At 47.8% G+C, this 19,467-nt stretch overlaps 1 protein-coding gene across 1 annotated transcript in view; it reads left to right on the top strand.

Moving 5' to 3' along the window:
* birc6 (baculoviral IAP repeat containing 6) overlaps window positions 1-19,467 on the top strand; it is a 348,945-nt gene that overhangs the window by 318,934 nt on the left and 10,544 nt on the right. Inside the window, 2 exon segments of the mRNA XM_055639933.1 lie at window positions 2,327-2,515; window positions 16,707-16,841. Of these exon segments, the coding sequence (XP_055495908.1) occupies window positions 2,327-2,515; window positions 16,707-16,841 (324 nt within the window).

Below are 19,467 nucleotides of genomic sequence, written 5' to 3'. Positions count from 1 at the left end.
GGTCTTCAAAATGATGAGAGGGATAGACAGAGTTGATGTGGACAAGCTTTTCCCTTTGAGAATAGGGAAGATTCAAACAAGAGGACATGACTTCAGAATTAAGGGACAGAAGTTTAGGGGTAATATGAGGGGGAACTTCTTTACGCAGAGAGTGGTGGCGGTGTGGAATGAGCTCCCAGTGGAAGTGGCGGAGGCAGGTTCATTGGTATCATTTAAAAATAAATTGGATAGGCATATGGATGAGAAGGGAATGGAGGGTTATGGTACGAGTGCAGGCAGGTGGGACTAAGGGGAAAAAAATTTGTTCGGCATGGACTTGTAGGGCCGAGATGGCCTGTTTCCGTGCTGTAATTGTTATATGGTTATATGGTTATATGGTTAATGATGTGGATGACAATTACTTAACATTGTTAGTAAATTTATAGATGATATCAAAATGAGTGGTGTAGTAGACGGTGAGGAAGGATATGTAAGTTTACAACAAGATCAAGATCAGTTGGGAAGGTGGCCCTGGGAATGGCCAATGGAATTTAACCTCTGACAAATGTGAGATGTTGCACTTGCATAGTCAATGGTAGAGATGTGGAGAGTGTTGCACAACACAGATCTGTGAGTACAGATTTCCTAAAGATGCTGAGTCGGGTAGACGGTATGGTGAAGAAGGGATCTGGCAGGCATGCCTTCATTATGAATGATATTGAGTACAAAGCTGGTGATGCAGCTGTCCAAGTCGTTGGGCTTACATTGCCCTTTTGACATGGTTGCCAGGATCTTGATCGGTTGGGCAGGTGGGCTGAGGAATGGTTAGTCATAGAGTGTTACAGCGTGGAAACAAGCCCTTCGGCCCAACTTGCCCACACTGGCCAACATGCCCCACCTGCCTGTGTATGGCCTAAATCCCTCCAAACCTGTCCTATCCATGTGCCTGTCTAACTGTTTCTCAAACATTGGGATTGTCCCTACCTCAACTACCTCTCCTCTGGCAGCTTGTTCCATACACCCACTGCCCTTTGTGTGAAAAGGTTACCATTGAGATTCCTACACACACTTAATCTTTTCCCCTTCACCTTAAACCTATGTCCTCTGGTCCTCAATTCACCTACTCTGGGCAAGAGACTCCATGCATCTACCCAATCTATTCCTCCCATTATTTTATAGGAATACTGTGTGTAATTCTGGTTGCCTAGTTATAGAAAGGATGTCATTAAATTTGAAAGGGTGCCAAAGAGATTCCCCAGCATGTTGGCTTGTGGGTTTGAGTTCTAGGGAGACGTTGGACAGGCAAGCATTTTATTCTTTGGAGAGTAGGTTGAGAGGTGAACTTGTTGAGATGTACAAGATCATGAGGGGCATAGATAAAGCAAGTACTGCAAGTCTTTTTCCAAGGATAGAAGATTCTAAAAGTGGAGGGTTGCGAGATGCAAGATGGTTCTTGGGCGTAACTGTTTCACTCAGAGGGTGGTCTGTGTCTTGAATGTGGTGCCTGAGGAAGCTATAGAAATGGTTACAATTATGAGTTGTAAAATACATTTGGATGGGGTTAGAGGTTTATGGGCCAAATACAGGCAGGTGGGACTAGCCCAAAATGCCAATGTGGTGGGCATAGACAAGATAGGGCGATGGGGGCCCGTACAATATCTATGACTATGGAATGTGTAAATCATCACCTTTATCCAGAAATCGAGCAGTTTGATTTATTTTTCTGGTATTCAGTCTGTTACAATCCACAAAAATGTAAACATGTGTTTTGCAAAATATTTTTTTGTCCCAAGTGAAGTGTAGTTTTGGGGAATTAGTTATACTTGGTATCCTATCAATAATCTATTTCAGTGATGTGGACGACACACTTAATCTGTTTGTCGTCCACACAGTCAATCATAAAGCATGGAAACAGGCCCCTCAGCCCAACCTGCCCACACAGACCAACATGTCTCATCTACACTGGCCTCACCTGCTTGTATTTGGCCCATGTTCCACAAAACCTGTCCTGTCCATGTACTTGTCCAAATGTTTCTTAAACATTGCGATAGTACCTGCCTCAACTACCTCCCCCAGCAGCTCGTTCCATTCACCTAGCACTCTCTGTGTGAAAAAGTTACCCCTCATGTTCCTCGGATAGGCATATGACACCACCATTCTCCAGTCAGTTTTTGTTATATTCTAACTACATATATGTATATATTATTTTATTTTGTGCTTTAACATGCATAAGTGAGTAAAATACATTTATTCACAAAACTCCTTATTGGGCAATGTTCATAAACTGAGGAAAATGTTGCCATTTTGTGTTTGAGAGTCAAAAGTTGCAATCACTTATTTTCGACAGGTATTGGTGTCAATTCAATCTTTGATACTGGTGGCAGAGCCCTATTTCAATGAACCTGGCTACGAGAGGTCAAGGGGAACACCCAGTGGCACTCAGAGTTCGAGAGAATATGATGGAAATATAAGGCAAGCAACTGTAAAGTGGGCCATGCTGGAGCAAATTAGAAATCCTTCACCCTGCTTTAAAGAGGTAAGCTTGATTTTAACTCTGGCCAGGCAGGAATCTAAAACTGAGTTGAAATTTTAAACACTGAGCATTGTGAAAATGCTACTCTGGCTTGAGACTTTGTGTGTGTGTGTGTGTAGTGTCCAGTGCAGTCCAAATATGTCTTTAAAGCACTGGCCAGCATGTTGAAGGTAACCAATAATCCAGATCTGGGTAGGTTAGGAGGAAGGGAATGTTAATATTTAATGATCTTGTTACACTGTGAATATTTATTTATGCACCCATTTCAGAATTATATTATATGGATTGTTGCTTATGACTAATTAATCTCCTATGGCATGCTTCACTGTTTAAAATCTCATCATAGTTCAAAGCCTCCAGATGTCGTAACTTTCCTGTCGAATTGTTACTAATGAATGAATGATACTTGAATGAATGTTACACAGAAAAGCTGGAGAAACTCAGCGGGTGCAGCAGCATCTATGGAGCGAAGGAAATAGGCAACGTTTCGGGCCGAAACCCTTCTTCAGACTGATCAGGGGTGGGGGTGGGTGGGGACAAGAAAGGGAAAAGGAGGAGTAGCCGGAAGGCTGGAGGGTGGGAGGAGACAGCAGGGGAGCTGAGGAAGGGGAGGAGACAGCAAGGACTAACAGAATTGGGAGAAGTCGATGTTCATGCCCCCGGGGTGCAGACTCCCCAAACGGAATATGAGGTGCTGTTCCTCCAATTTCCGGTGCTGCTCGCTGTGGCCATGGAGGAGACCCAGGACAGAGAGGTCGGAGACGGAGTGGGAGGGGGAGTTGAAGTGCTGAGCCACCGGGAGGTCAGCTAGGTTATTGCGGACCGAGCGGAGGTGTTCGGCGAAACGATCACCCAACCTCCGCTTGGTCTCCGACCATCTCTGTCCTGGGTCTCCTCCATGGCCACAGCGAGCAGCACCGGAAATTGGAGGAACAGCACCTCATATTCCGTTTGGGGAGTCTGCACCCCGGGGGCATGAACATCGACTTCTCCCAATTCTGTTAGTCCTTGCTGTCTCCTCCCCTTCCTCAGCTCCCCTGCTGTCTCCTCCCACCCTCCAGCCTTCCGGCTACTCCTCCTTTTCCCTTTCTTGTCCCCACCCACCCCCACCCCTGATCAGTCTGAAGAAGGGTTTCGGCCCGAAACGTTGCCTATTTCCTTCGCTCCATAGATGCTGCTGCACCCGCTGAGTTTCTCCAGCTTTTCTGTGTAACCTTCGATTCTCCAGCATCTGCAGTTCCCTCTTTAATACTTGAATGAATGATTGATGCTCTATTCACCCACCGCGGGCCCGTCAAAGGTTTATATATTCCTAAAATTTGATTTTGTGGATCAGAATCCTGCACCATCGGAACAGAATGATTTGGCCATTGGCTAGCCGTTCCATGCTGATGACCTGCACTCTGGGGATCAGTCTGTTCATTGAAAAGTAGATGTTGCAGATGAGCTGAAGGTGAAGAGCTGGAGAAACTGACCCCCCCTCTGCTGTTAAACTTACCACTTGAGCCCAGCAGTGAAACATGCACATGTCGAGCGCTTAGCGAAATGAAACCTCATTTATTCTACTTGCTTGAAAAAGAAGTGTATAAATGGATTTTCTACTTTATCTTTAATAATTTCTACTGATTTAAGCTATTTAAAAAAATCATTATTTATATCTATTTGAATTGTTATTGATATCTTTGAATATGAGAGACATCGGCAGTTTAAGGAGCATCCTCCCCTCCAAGACCAACCTCCCATGAATCCAACTCCGCCCCCAGGATGGAGCCAGCCTTCCTGATGAGTTTGTTGATCTTATTGGCATCCGCGGCCTTTGCCCTGCTGCCCCAGCACACGGCAGTGAAGAAGATGGCACTGGCTACCACCGATTGGTAGAACATCTGCAGCATCTTATTGCAGATGTTGAAGGAACGTAGCCTTTTCAAAAAGTACAGGCGGCTCTGTCCCTTCTTGTACAGGGCCTCAGCGTTCCTGGACCAGTCCAGTTTACTGTCCAGGTACACTCCAAGGCATTTGTACTCCCTGGTAAACTGCACATCCACACCCTTGATACAGACAGAGGACAGGGGTGTTCCTCTCCTCCTAAAGTCCACCACCAACTCCTTAGTCTTGTCAGTGTGGAGCTGCAGGTGATTCACCCCACACCACTCAACAAAGTCTTTGACTACACCTCTGTATTCACCTTCCCTCCCCTCACTGATGCAGTCCACAAATGCAGAGTCATCTGAGTTATATCTGAAGTCTGAGGTGTAGATGGTGAACAGGAAGGGGGAGAGGACCATCCCCTATGTGGCCCCTTTGTTGCTCACCACCATGTCCGAGACACATGGCACATGTAGCCTGACATATTGTGGTTGTTCAATAGACAATAGGTGCAGGAATAGGTCTGCCATTCTGAAAGGGACCCGCTTATCCCTACTCTTTGTTTCCTGTCTGCCAACCAATTCTCTATCCATGTCAGCACTCTACCCCCAATACCATGTGCTCTAATTTTGTCCACTAATCTCCTATGTGGGACCTTATCAAATGCTTTCTGAAAGGTAGTTGGTGATCCAGGACACCAATGGAGCATCCACCTGCATCTTTGTCAGTTTGCTCCCTAGCAGTGCAGGCCGGATCACGTTAAAAGCACTGGAGAAGTAAAAAAAAACATGACTCTCACAATGTTTCCCGACTCATCCAGATGAGCATAGGAACGATGGAGCAGGTGGATGATGGCGTCCCCACCCCCCATCTTTGTTTGGTAAGCGAACTGCAGGGAGTCCAGGAAGGGTTTAACCAGGGGTCACCAGGTGAGTGAGCACCAGCCTCTCCAGGGACCTCATGATGTGTGAAGTCAGCGCCACCGGTCTGTAGTCATTGGAGGAGCTGGAGCGCATCCTCTGTGGTACAGGAACCAGACAGGATGTCGTCCACATCACAGGAACCCTGTCCAGGCTCAGGCTCAGATTGAAGATATGCTGCAGTACTCCACACACTGGCCGGCACACACACGCCTTGTGTACCCTAGGGCTGGCACCATCGGGACCCGTGGCTTTGCCTGGGCAGACTCTGCTCGGCTCCTTCCTCACCTGCTCAGCCTTGATGGTCAGGCACGGCACAGAAAGGGCAGAGGAAGTGGACCAGGGGGATTGAGGGGGAGAGTCTGTCGGGGAGCAGGGAGGAGGATGGGCAGAGACCCCACCATCAAATCTATTAATAAACAGCTTTAGCTCTTTGGCCCAGTCCTGATTGCTTTCCCTCCACAGGCCACTGGTCATCTTGTAGCCTGTACTGCTCTGCATCCCGCTCCACACATCCCTCCTTGTTCTGCTCCAGCTTCCTCCTGGAGTTTTCCTTGCCCTGTCTCAGTCTGGCCTTCAGGTCTTTCTGCCCCCATTTCTCCTGCTCCCTGTCACCATTCTTGAATGTCCTCTTCCTCTTGAGAAGGACCTTTATGTGACTGGTGACCCATGGCTTGTTGTTGGGGATACAGTGTACAGTCTCCTCAGGGACAGTGTCATCCACACAGAGCTTTATGTAGCAGGTATCATAGTCCATAAATCCATCAATGTCCTCTCCATGTGGACTACAGAGTGTTGTCGCAGTCTGTGTCCTAGAGCGTCAGAGGCCTCCTGTAACCATCTCCTCACTGATCCTGTGGTCACAAGCAGCCTCTGGACCATTGGCTTATACATGGGTAGGAGGTGAACCAGGTTGTGGTTGGATCTTTCCAGTGACCGAAGGGCTATGGAGCTGTATGACTGTTTAACATTGGCATACAGCAGGTCCAATGTTTTCATATCCCTGGTGGGACAGTCAACAGACTGAGCTGAGTGAAAGTGGGTAGGGTAGCATCCAAATTCACCTGGTTGCAATCCCCCAAGATAGCAATGAAAGCAGTCGGGTGTTTGAAGGTAGACAAATCTCCAGGGCCTGATCAGATATATCCGAGGACATTGTGGGAAACCAGAGAGGAAATTGCAGGAGCCCTCGTTGAAATTTACTAGTCATATTTAAATACAGGAGAGGTACCGGAAGACTAGAGGGTGGCAAATGTTGTACCTCTTTTCAAGAAGGGCTGCAGTGAAAATGCTGGGAACTTTAGGCCAATGAGCTTAACATCTGTAGTTGGAAAGTTACTAGAGAGTATTCTGAAGGATAGGACATACAGGCATTTAGACAGACCAGGGCTGATTAAAGATAGTCAACATGGGTTTGTATGTGATGAGAGATCATGTCTCACAAATCTGATTGAGTTTTTTGAAGCAATGACCAAAAAGGTTGATATGGGCAGAGCTGTAGATGTTGTGTACATGGACTTCAGCAAAGCATTCGGCAAGGTTCCGCATGGTAGGCTCCTCTGGAATGTTAGATCGCATGGGATCCAAGGAGAGATAGCTGAATGGATAGAAAATTGGCTCCACGTAAGGAAGCAGAGGGTGATGGTGGAAGGTTGCTTTTGGACTGGAGGCCTGTGACTAGTGGTGTGCCTCGGGGTTTGGTGCTGGGCCTGTTACTGTTTGTCATCTGCATCAATGATTTGGATGAGCACATACAGGGCAATATTAGCAAGTTTGCAGCTGATACAAAAGTGGGTGGTTTTGCAGATAGTAAAGATGGTTGTGAAAAATTGCAGCAGGATCTTGATCGATTGGCCAGGTGGGCTGAGGAATGGTTGATGGAATACAGGGAAATGTGAGGTGATGCAGTTTGGGAAGTCTAACATGGGCAGGACCTACACATTGAATGGTCGGGCTCTGGGGAGTGTTGTAGAGCAGAGGGATCTAGGAGTACAGGTGATAGACACCAAATGCTAGAGTAACTCAACAAGACAGGCAGCATCTCTGGATAGGAATGGGTGACGTTTTGGCTCGAGACCCTTCATCAGACTGAGAGTCAAGGGAGAAGGAGACACAGAGATAAAGAATGTAAGGTGTGAAAACGAGGTATCAAAGGGGACGAAGTTCAAGGAAAATGTAGAATACATAATTGTCAACTAGAGGAAGGTGGCAACGAAGCATACAAAGATAATGTTATCAAGGGGACAGTCAGACAGGTTGGAGAACTAGGTTGAGGGAGGAATGGAGAGACATCAAGCAAGGGTTACTTTAAATTAGAGGTTGATATTCATACCGCTGAGTTGTAAGCTGCCCAAGCGAAATATGCCTGGTCACGGTTCTTTGAAGGTGGAGTCGCAGGTAGAACGGGTGGTCAAATAGGCTTTTGGCACATTGGCCTTCATCAGTCTAGAAGTACAGAAGTTGGGTGGTCATGTTGCAGTTGTATAAGATGTTGGTGCGGCCACATTTAGAGTATTGTGTTCAGTTCTGGGCACCATGTTATTAAGAAAGAAGTTGTCAAGCTGGAAAGGGTATACTGAAGGTTTACGAAGATGTTGCCAGGACCAGAGGGTCTGAGCTATCGGGAGAGCAGGCATCATATTCTTCCGATTTAAATTCGGAATTCCGATTTTTTTCTTTTCCGAACGATGAATCAGATTTTTCAATATTTTGTGCCCGATTTTGACGCAGTTGAGTTGGCAAGATGGTAAAAATAAAAGGGTGAGGGAAGGAGAGTCGGTGGAGGTACTGGTCTGGAGGTGGGCAAGCTTGTCATTCATGATGGAAGTCATGAGAAGCGGGGCCATGAATGGGAGCGCGGGCTCGGGGTGAGCGGGACGACCAGACAGCTGAGACGGGGGTGATGGCTGCAGAGCGTTGATCCCCTCCCCATCCTCTCTTGTGGGGAAAATAAATAAGTTAGCATGACAACTTAGGAAACCTGAACGGAAACCTCTGGAGACTTTGCGCCCCACCCAAGGTTTCCGTGCAGTTCCCGGAGGTTGCCGGAGGTTGCAGGTAGGGAGACTAACAAAAACCTCCGGGAACCGCACGGAAACCTTGGTAGAAATACCTCTTTACTCCTATACTCAAATCCTCTTGTTATGAAGGCCAACATGCCTTCAGCTTTCTTCACAGCCTGGCTGCTCCACCTGGCTGCTCAACACCCGGCTTGAGATCTAACTATTCCTTTGGTTTATGTTTCATTCGCAAGAAGAAGAAGAAGACTGCTTGCTGTACCTGCATGTTTACTTTCAGTGACTGCTGTACAAGGACACCCAGATCTCGTTGCAATACATCCTTGTAAATCTTCTCTGTACCTTTAAAATAAACACAAAATGCTGGAGTAACTCAGCGGGACATGCAGCATCTCTGGAGAAAAGGCATGGGTGACATTTTGGGTTGAGACCCTTGTTCAGTCTGATGATAAACAGCAAGAGGCATACCACTGGTCACAGGCCAACAGTCCAAGAAGCAACCTTTCACCATCCCCCTCTGCTTCCTTTCATGGAGCCAATTTTCTATCATTCAGCTATCTCTCCTTGGATCCCATGCGATCTAACCTTCCAGAGCAGCTAATCATGCGGAACCTTGTCAAATGCGTTACTGAAATCTATGTACACAACATCTACAGCTCTGCCCTCATCAACCTTTTTGGTCACATCTTCAAATAACTCAATCAGATTTGCGAGACAGGACCTCCCACGTACAAAACCATGCTGACTATCCTTAATTCGTCCAAATGCCTGTATATCCTATACTTCGGAATACTCTTGAGCAACTCTCTGACCACAGATGTTAAACTCACTGGCTTGTAGTTCCCAGAATTTCCCCTGCAGCCCTTCTTGAATAGAGGCACAACATTTGCCACCCTCCAGTCTTCCATTACATTCCACAGCAGAGACAGGCTCTGATCAACAGGTGCAGCACATGAATGATTTTAGTGTATTCATGTATGGAAATCAGATTAGAATCAAACACATGGCCCATGTTGACCAACCTGGGTCTCACTGGACACCTGGTATTACTCTTGACCCTGACTCCAGTTGCATACCTTCTCTCATTCCTCCTGACACCTGGCCCCCTATTCTACCCTGATCATAGCTGCTTACCTGCTTAGGTTCCCAGTGCTGAACACTCCCCTGGTCTATATCTGGCCCACACTATATCTGGCCCACACATAAAGCCCCATATCTGACCCCCTGGACTTAACCTATTACGTTCAAGTCCACAGGTGCTTATCTAATGTGGTAATCTTTTATGGGGCACTTCACAGACCAAATTATCTATAACAAAATTTGCTACATCCATTGGCTTCCTTGTTATCTAACATGCTAGTTACTTTGTCAAAGAAGTCATCAATTGGTTGAACACAATTTCTCGTCCATAAAATTATACTCACTCAGCTGTATGTATTCTGTTACCATTTCTTTCATTTTCCTAACAAACTGTCCTGAAGTCATTTTCACCCCCAATATTTTCAGTATTTTGCTGTCTTCCTCTCAGCTGGGACTTTTCCAAAATGCAAAGTCCAATAACTTTATATATTTAAGCAATATTATTCTATTAAATGTGATCTTGAGAGTACATAATATTTTCTGTGGTATTCAGAACACAACAATGATAAAAAGATCTTTGTTTTGATTGCACCTACCAACATGCATACATTATTATATTACAGTTAATATATACCGAGGGCAAATTTTTGTTCCAATTCTCCCCATTCCCAATTACTTTTACATTGAAGTGATTGAAATCCAAGTGAAGTTTAAATGGCATCATAAAAGTAAAACCTCCGGAATGGATGATATTCATTTGTGGTGGTTGGTTGGGGTCAGTATCAGCACAATTACTATATAAAACTTTGAATCTTCAGATGCCCTGGTTCAAGCTAACTAAACTAAAGACAAATAATAATCTCTGCACACATTCCCCTGCAAGTAGCTGTGTCACTCCTTTAAAATATGCCCCTTCTTTGAACAAGCTCTTAAATATCGCATTTGGATCAGTTTCCATCAGATTACACTCCTTGAGGATGTTCATCTACGTGTTCCATTAATAAAACAACGAGATTGGGGACATTTCTATTCAACCTGTCAAAGGAATTGAGGGGGTGGGGGGTTAGAAATAGTCAGTGAGGTAAACAAACATAATAGTTACATGGCAAATGACAATAGTGCTACCTTCCCAATATTTAACTGAAGGAAATAATGGGTTATTGGGGCTGTATGTTGTGACAGACAGCCTGACACCTTCCCTGTCATTTTAATATTACCCTTATCCCATCCCCCTGGATATTCCAGATTAATAAATTAAGGTTTTGTCAAATAATTACAAAACGGCTAATTACAAATCAATAACATTAGCCAACTCCGAAACACAAAGCGCTGAGCATTGGGATCCAGACATCCGACAACTGGCCTCAGTTCCCCGCTCATATCTGGCAGTGTTCTCCGTCTGAACCAGGGGCCGCGGAGCATTTTCGAAAGTGGGGAGACTGAGCGATCATTGATAACTGGCCTTGGGGGTACCCGGTGAGGGAGCAGAGTAACCGAGTGGGGAGAGGGTGTGGAAGGGGAGTGTCCCCTCTACCAGGGTAGGGACGTTTTGAAATTTGATGTATTAAAATCATGTTTTAGTGCATTGTAGAAGTATGATTTCAATGTTTTTTGTATGAAGTATTTTTAAGAGGTAACATTTTAAGGGGTAACTTTTTCCACGCAAAGGGTGGTGGGTGTATGGAACAAGCTGCCAGAGGAGGTAGTTGAGGCAGGGACTATCCCAACATTTAAGAAACAGTTAGACTGATACATGGATAGGACAGGTTTGGAGGGATATGGACCAAAAGCAGGTAGTGTAGCTGGGACATGTTTGCGGGTTTGGGCAAGTTGGGCCGAAGGGCCTGTTTTCACACTGTATCACTCTATGACTACATTATACCTCCACCATGCATGAATGCTTCAAAATCAAGTGATCGAGTTTTATTGCCATATACTCAAGCATAGAAACATAGAAATAGGTGCAGGAATAGGCCATTCGGCCCTTCGAGCCAGCACTGCCATTCAATATCATCATGGCTGTTCATTTAAAATCAGTACCTCGTTCCTGTTTTTTTCCCCATATCCCTTGATTTTGTTAGCTCCAAGAAGTAAATGTAACTCTCTCAACATCCAGTGATTTGGCCTGCACTGCCTTCTGTGGCAGAGAATTCCACAGGTTCAAAACTCTCTGCGTGAAGAAAGTTTATCCTCATCTCAGTCCTAACTGGCGTACCCTTTATTCTTAAACTGTGATCCCTTGTTCTGAACTCCCCCGACATCGGGAACATTTTTCCTGCAATTACAGTAAGTGAAATCTAGCAGGCAAGCAGGATGCTTTCTCCAACCACCCCCATCTTGAAGTCCACTATCTTCCCCCGTTTCTACCCAGTGCTTGGTACTTACTTCCAGCAGCCACTGGTTGTCCTCCAAGATGCACCGAGCCGCAGCTTGATCCATGCCGGTCACCGAATTTAACACAGAGACTCTCATGGCAGCGGCGCAACGCTTCCGATGGCCTGGGACTCTTGCACTGAGGCTGCTCCATGGCCGGAGCTGCAATGCGCGACTCGCCAGCCCCGGCTCCCCGTCCGCATCTGTCTCCGCCGCTGCTTCTGCTTCCAACACCCGTGGCCCTTGCAGTTGATATGATTTTTAAAATTTTAGTTGATCACAGAATTTCTCACGACAATGTGAGAAATTTGTGATCAGCGTGAGAATTTGGCGAAATGCGTGATTCTCACGCTCAATGCATGAGAGTTAGCAGCCCTGCCTCTCCCTCCCCTCTCTCCCTCCCCTCTCCCCCCCCCCCCCCCTCTCCCCCCCTCCTCTCCCTCGCTCTCCCCTCTCTCTCTCCCCCTCCCCCCCTCTCTCCCCCCTCTCTCTCCCCTCTCTCTCTCTCTCTCCCCCTCTCTCCCTCTCCCTCCCCCCCTCTCTCTCCCCCTCTCTCCCCCTCTCCCTCCCCCCTCTTTCCCCCTCCCACCTCTCCTCTCTCTCTCCCCCCCCCTCCCCTCCCTCTCTCTCTCCTCCCCCCCCTCTCACTCTCTCCTCCTCTCTCCCCTCCCTCTTCCCTCTTTCCCCTAACTCTCTCTTCTCTCTCTCTCTCCCTCCCTCTCTCTCTCTCTCTCTCTCCCCTCTCTCTCTCTCTCTCTCTCTCTCCCTCTCTCCCTCTCTCTCCCTCTCTCCCTCTCTCTCTCTCTCTCTCTCTCTCTCTCTCCCTCCCTCTCTCTCTCTCTCTCTCTCTCTCTCCCTCTCCCTCTCCCTCTCTCTCTCCCCTCTCTCTCTCCCCCCCCTCTCTCTCTCTCTCTCTCTCTCTCTCTCTCTCTCACCTCCCCCCCCTCTCTTTTCCCTCTCTCTCTCCCCCCTGTCTCCCTGTCTCCTTCCCCCTCTCTCTCCCCCCCTCCCTTTGAGAGTCTCTGTCCCTTAAGCACAGAGACTCTCACAGCAGCGGCGCAACGCTTCCAACGCCTCCGACGGCCCGGGACTCTTGCACTGAGGCTGCTCCATGGCCGGAGCTGCAGCGAGCGACTCGCCAACCCCGCAAACACTCGCCAGCCAGCAAACCGCCAGCGCAAACACTCGCCAGCCCCGAAAACACTCGCCAGCCCGGCAAACACTCGCCAGCCCCGCAAACACTCACCAGCCCAGCAAACTCTCGCCAGCCCCGCAAACTCTCGCCAGCCCGGCAAACACTCTCGCCAGCCCGCCCACTCACCAAAACACTCGCCAGCCCGCAAAAAACACTCGCCCGCAAACAGCCAGCCCCGGAAAAACACTCGCCAGCCCCGCAAACACTCGCCAGCCCCGCAAACTCTCGCCAGCCCCGCCCGCCAGCCCCGCAAACTCTCGCCAGCCCCGCAAACACTCACCAGCCCCGCAAACACTCCCCAGCCCAGCACACTCTCGCCAGCCCCGCAAACACTCACCAGCCCCGCAAACTCTCGCCAGCCCCGCAAACACTCACCAGCCCCGCAAACACTCGCCAGCCCCGCAAACACTCACCAGCCCCGCAAACACTCACCAGCCCTGCCCCGCACATCTGTCCCCGCCGCTGGTTCTGCTTCCATCCCTCCCTCAGCCCTGGCTCTCCAACACCTGCGGCCTATGCAGTTTATGAGTTTTGAAATTTTCGTTGATCACAGAATTTCTCATGACAGAGCATGAGAATTTTGTGATCAACGTGAGAGCGTGAGAATTTGTCCAAGGCGTGAGAGTTGGCAGCCCTGGTATTTAAAGACGACTCGTAAATTTCACTGCAATTTCCTCTCTAGTTTCCCACAATGTCCTCGGATATATATTTACCCTGGAGATTTGTCTACCTTCATACGCATCAGGTCCTTCATCTAACCCAAGTTCCCCAGGGTAAAAACAGGAGAAATACTTATTGAGGACCTTGCCCATCTTCTGTGGTTCCACAGAGTTGACCACTTTGATTCCAGCGGGGTCCCGCTCTCTAGTTACCCTTTTTCCCTCGATATACTGATAAATTCTCTCAGGATTATCTGCCAGAGCTTTCTGCTGTCTCCTTTTTACCCTCGTGATTTCCTGCTATTTTTCCATTGCTCCTTAGTTCCTGAAACTCCTCCAGGGATACACTTGCCCAGCTGCTTAAATCTGCCCCATGCCTCCTCCCAACTCTTCACCTGAGCCTCAATCTCTCTAGTTATCCATGCTTCCTTACGCTCGCTCACCTGCCTTGCTCTCGCCCCAATTTAGCATTTTAACTCATGAGGCTGACCTGTCCCTATCCATAACTATCTTAAACCTAACACAACAGTGGTTGCTGGTCACAAAAGGCTCCTCCACCAACACTTCATCCACTTATCCCCCCCAATTTACCAGGACTAGATCAAGCATTGCTCTCCCATTTTTGACCTGCTATACATTGCCGGAGAAAACTCTGCTGAACACATTTGACAAATTCCACCCAGTCTAAACCTTGTGCACCATGACATTCCCAATCAATATTGGGAAAGTTAAAATCCCTACCACGACAACCTGATTGGACCCTCAACTGCCTGCAGTCTCCTAGTATATTTCTCACTTCTAATTCCCATTGACTATTTGAGGGCCTGTAGTATACTCCCAACAAGGTGATTTTCCCTTTCTTGTTCCTCAGCTTCACCCACTTAGCCTCACTAGACGGGCAGTGTGTAATGTGACCACCTCACGCAATGATGCAAGAACCCCCTCCCCTTTTATCCCCACTTCTGTAACTCCTGTACCCCACAATATTGAGCTGCCAGTCCTAGCCCTCTTTTCACCAGGTTTCAACAATGGCTACAATGTCCCAGTCGCACATACCCATCCCTACCCGTCAGGCCTCATGCATTAAAATAAGGGCAATTTAAACCAACATTCCTTCCTTGCTCCCTGCATTCTACTGTCTATTCTGTCCACAAAACTCATCATCCTCCATACCCACCTCTAACCTCTCACCTGCCTCACACCCTAATAAGATCCTTTGATAAGCCTCTGAGCCTCAACCTCCTCGCTGAAGACTTGAGCCAAAGACTCACACGTTACCTCTCTATAGCGCTTTTCCTAAACGCAGCCTCTTTCCCCAACACTGTTGGCTGTTCCCAATTGGCCGCTCCGCTATACCTTGCCTTGCATTTATTTGCTTAGTTGGGTGCTACGACCAATCCACAGACTTGCTGCTCCTAGCTGCCGCTCCTGCTCCCACTTCCCATTCAAGTTTGTGTTTACTTTAGACTTCAGAGATAAAGCACAGAAACGGACCCGTTGGCCCATCAGGTCCCCGCTGACCAGAGACCAGTCCAGTAACACTATCCTACGCACTAGGGACAATTTTCCAATGCTAATTAACCAACATACCCGTATGTCTTTGGTGTGTGGGAGTAAATCGGAGCACCCGGAGAAAACCCACGCGGTCACAGGAAGAACGTACAAAACTCTGTACAGGCAGTCAGTAGTCGGGTTCAAACCTGGGTCTCTGGCGCTGTAAGGCAGCAGCTCTACCGCTGCGCTACTGTGTCACCTCAAGAGGTCTGGTTTTGTTCAAGATTCCAGCATATGCTGTTTTCCGTGTATCTCGGAATGTGAAATTCAATAATAACCTAAAATTAAAGTTTGAGCTGTACATTACCCTTGACAAATCACGAGACCGTGCTGAAGGTCCTATCGTGTAGACAAATCTTCCAGGCCAGATCAGATATATTCGAGGACACTGTGGGAAACTAGAGAGGAAATTGCAGAAGCTCTGGCTGAAATGTACATGTCGTCATTAAATACAGGAGAGGTGCCAGGAGACTGGAGGGTGGCAAATGTTGTGCCTCTATTCAAGAAGGGCTGCAGGAAAAGGCTGGGAACTATAGGCCAGTGAGCTCAACATCTGTATTTGGAAAGTTACCAGAGAGTATTCTGAGGGATCGGATGTACATATAGATGGTTGTCAAAATTACAGCAGGATCTGGATCTGGTGAGCTGAGGTGGTTGATGGAATTTAATGATGTTGCATTTTGGAAAATCTAACATAGGCAGGACCTACACAGTGATTGGGGAGTGTTGTAGAGCACAGAGACCTAGAAGTGCAGGTACATAGTTCGTTGCAAGTGACATCGCTGGTAGGTCGGGATGTCAAAAGGGCTTTATGCACTTTGGCCTTAATCAATCAGAGTATTGAGTATAGAAGCTGGGAGGTCATGTTGCAGGTATATAAGATGTTGGTTAGGCCACATTTAGAGTACTGTGTTCAGATTAGGGCACCATGTCATAGGAAAGATGTTGTTAAGCTGGAAATTGTGCAGAGAAGATTTACAAGGATGTTGTCAGGACTCAAGGGCCTGAGATATAGGCAGAGTTTGAGCAGGCTGGGTCTCTATTCCTTAGAGCACAGGAGAATGAGGAGTATTTTATAGAAGTGGACAAAATCATGAGAGAAATAGATTGGGTAGATGTACAGAGTCTCTTGTCCAGAGTAAGGGAATCTAGAATCAGAGAACATAGGTTTTAGGTGACGGGGGAAAGATTTAATAAGAACCTGAGCGGTAACTTTCTTTACACAAAGGGGGGTGGGTGTGTGGAATGAGCTGCCAGAGGAGGTAGTTGAGGCAGGAATTATCTGGTTTAAAAAACATTTGTACAGGTATGTGGATCGGATATGAGCCAAAAGCAGGCAGGTGGGACTAGTGTAGATGGGATATGTTGGTTGATGAGGCAAGTTGGGCCGAAGGGCTTGTTTCCACACTGTATGACATTTTGACTATGAATCTATGTAGATGGGATATGTTGGTTGATGAGACAAATTGGGCTGAAGGGCCTGTTTCCACACTGTATGCCTCTATGACATTTGGACTCTATCTGTTCTAGGTTATACACAAACATTACTACTTGAAGAGAGTTGAAGTAATGGCCCAGTGTGAAGAGTGGATTGCTGACATTCAACAGTACAGCAGTGACAAGCGGGTTGGCAGGACAATGTCACATCATGCAGCTGCCTTGAAGGTAAAGTCAGCAAAATGGTTATTTACACATCAACAACACTTTTCGATATGGTTTCTGCATAATAAACTCGGTCACTAAGTAAAAACTGAACCAGTGTGAGCGTATTAGTTGGGATAGTCCAAATTGATACACTTGTAGGTCAACGGGTAAAATGTTGATTCAATCTAAGGTTTGGGACATGATTCTTTGAGCCAAGCTGTGGCGTGGCAGTAGAGTTGCTGTCTGTAACAGTGCCAGAGACCGGGTCCGATCCTGAATGCAGGTTTCCTCCCACGCTCCAACGACGTGCAAACTTGTAGGTTAATTTGCTTCTGTACATTTGTAAATTGTCCCTAGTGTGTAGAATAGTGTTAGTGTACGGGGTGATCGGTAGGCGCCGTCTCTAAAGACTTTTAAAAGCAGCAGTTATTGTGCGGGACTGACTGTTCCCAGTGGTATATAAAAGGAAGGCAGCAAACAGCAGAGCAGCCATTTTGGGAGAGCTTGTGTTGAGGTGAAGGGTAAATATTGAGGCTTTGTCCCGCAAAGTTGTAGTGAATCTTGATGGCAAGATAAGGTAAGGGGCTAGCTATTTTTGTGTAGCTCTCTCTAGTCTCAGCGCAGGTGGGTTGGCCGTCAGGGCATTAGATTGCTCTTCTTGCAGGAGGAGGAAGTGAGTGAAACTGCCAGTGCCCCTGAGGGTGACCCCTGTGGAAAGTGTGGCCGGCTCCAGGTCCTTACTGATGGGTTGAAGGGACTGGAGCTGCAGCTGGGTGACCACAGGATTGACCAGGACAATGACAGCATCACCCATGGCTGTTGTAGTGAGATGCTCACACCGAATGTGCGGTGAGAATGTAGATTGGTGACTACCAGGAAGGGTAAAGGGGAGAAGGCAGAGGGTGCTGGAATCTTCCTTGAAAGTAAATAAACCTTTTGAATACTGTGTGTCAGGAGAAAGTAACAGCAGTTGTTGGCTCCGAGGTCTGACAGGGAAAAGTGAGGTGAGACAGGGCTGCAGTGATAGGGGTCTCGATAGTTAAGGTGTGGGACAGGAGATTCTATGGCTGCAAGCATAGTGTGCTGCCTCCCTGGTGCTAAGGTCCAAGATGTCTTGGAATGGCCGCAGAACCTTCTCACGGAGGACAGTGACCACCCAGACGTCATTGTGCACGAGGGATGAGGTGCTGCAGAGGGAATGCAAGGATTTAGATGAAAGGCTCAAAACCAGGACAACACTTCTTCCCAGGTACACAAAGCTGGAGAAACGCAGCAGGTGCAGCAGCATCTATGGAGCGAAGGAAAAAGGCAACGTTTCAGGCCAGCTTTTTTTGTGTACCTTCGATTTTCCAGCATCTGCAGTTCCTTCTTCAACACTTCTTCCCACCCTGCTTCCTGTAAGGACTCCATCCCCTGCTCCCAATTCCTCCGTTTACGCTGCATCTGCTCCCAGGATGAGGTGTTCCACACCAGGGCATCGGAGATGTCCTCATTCTTCAGGGAACGGGGGTTCCCGTCTTCTACCATAGACAAGGCTCTCACCAGGGTTTCTTCGATACCCTGTGACACTGCTCTCTCTCCATCCCACCCCACTCGTAACAAGGGCAGTCCCCCTAATCCTTACCTTCCACCCTACCAGCCGTCACGTACACCAAATAATCCTCCGTCAGTTTCGCCTCCTCCAACGTGAGCCCACCACTGGCCACATCTTCCCATCTCCTCCCCTGTCTGCTTTCCGCAGAGACCGCTCCCTCTGTAACTCCCTGGTCAATTTGTCCCTTCCCATCCTTCCAACCCCCTCCCCTGGCACTTTCCCTTGCAGCCGCAGGAAATGCTACACTTGTCGCTTTACCTCCCCCCTTGACTCCATTCAAGGACCCAAGCAGTCTTTCCAGGTGCGGCAGAGGTTCACCTGCACCTCCTCCAATCTCATCTATTGCATCCACTGCTCTAGATGTCAGCTGCTCTACATTGGTGAGACCAAGCGCAGGCTTGGTGATCGCTTCGCCGAACACCTCTGCTCAGTTCGTATTAACCAACCTGATCCCCCGGTGGTTCAACTCCCCCTCCCATTCCGAATCCGACCTTTCTGTCCTGGGCCTCTGCCATGGTCAGAGTGAGTCCCACCGCAAATTGGAGGAGCAGCATCTCAGATTTCGCTTGGGTAGTTTGTACCCCAGCGGTATGAACATTGACCTCTAAGTTCAGGTAGTCTTTACTGTCTCCTCCCCATCTCAGCTCTCCCTCTATCCCTCTGGCTCCTCCTCTTCCTTTCTTCTTCCCACCATCCCCACCCTCACATCAGTCTGAAGAAGGGTCTCAACCTGAAACATTGCCTATTTCCTTCACTCCATAGATGCTGCCTCACCCGCTGAGTTTCTCCAGCACTTTTGTCTACCTTCGATTTTTCAGCATCTGCAGTTCCTTCTTAAACAAGGATAGTAATCACCAGATCACTCCCAGTGCCACCAGCCAGTGAGGGTAGGATAGGAGGAGAGGACAGATGAACATGTGGCTGTAGACTTGGTGTTGGGAACAATGATTCAGATTGGGTTCCCTTCTGGGGCAGATGTGACGTGTACAAGAGGGATGGGTTGCACTTCAACTGGAGGGGAACCAGTAGCTTGGCAGGCAGGTTTGCAAATGC

Source organism: Leucoraja erinacea, chromosome 8, assembly GCF_028641065.1.
Source record: "Leucoraja erinacea ecotype New England chromosome 8, Leri_hhj_1, whole genome shotgun sequence".
In the NCBI taxonomy this organism is placed as follows: Eukaryota; Metazoa; Chordata; class Chondrichthyes; order Rajiformes; family Rajidae; genus Leucoraja; species Leucoraja erinaceus.
The sequence above is the reverse complement of the archived record's forward strand: the minus strand, read 5'-3'. Positions and strand labels throughout refer to the sequence as shown.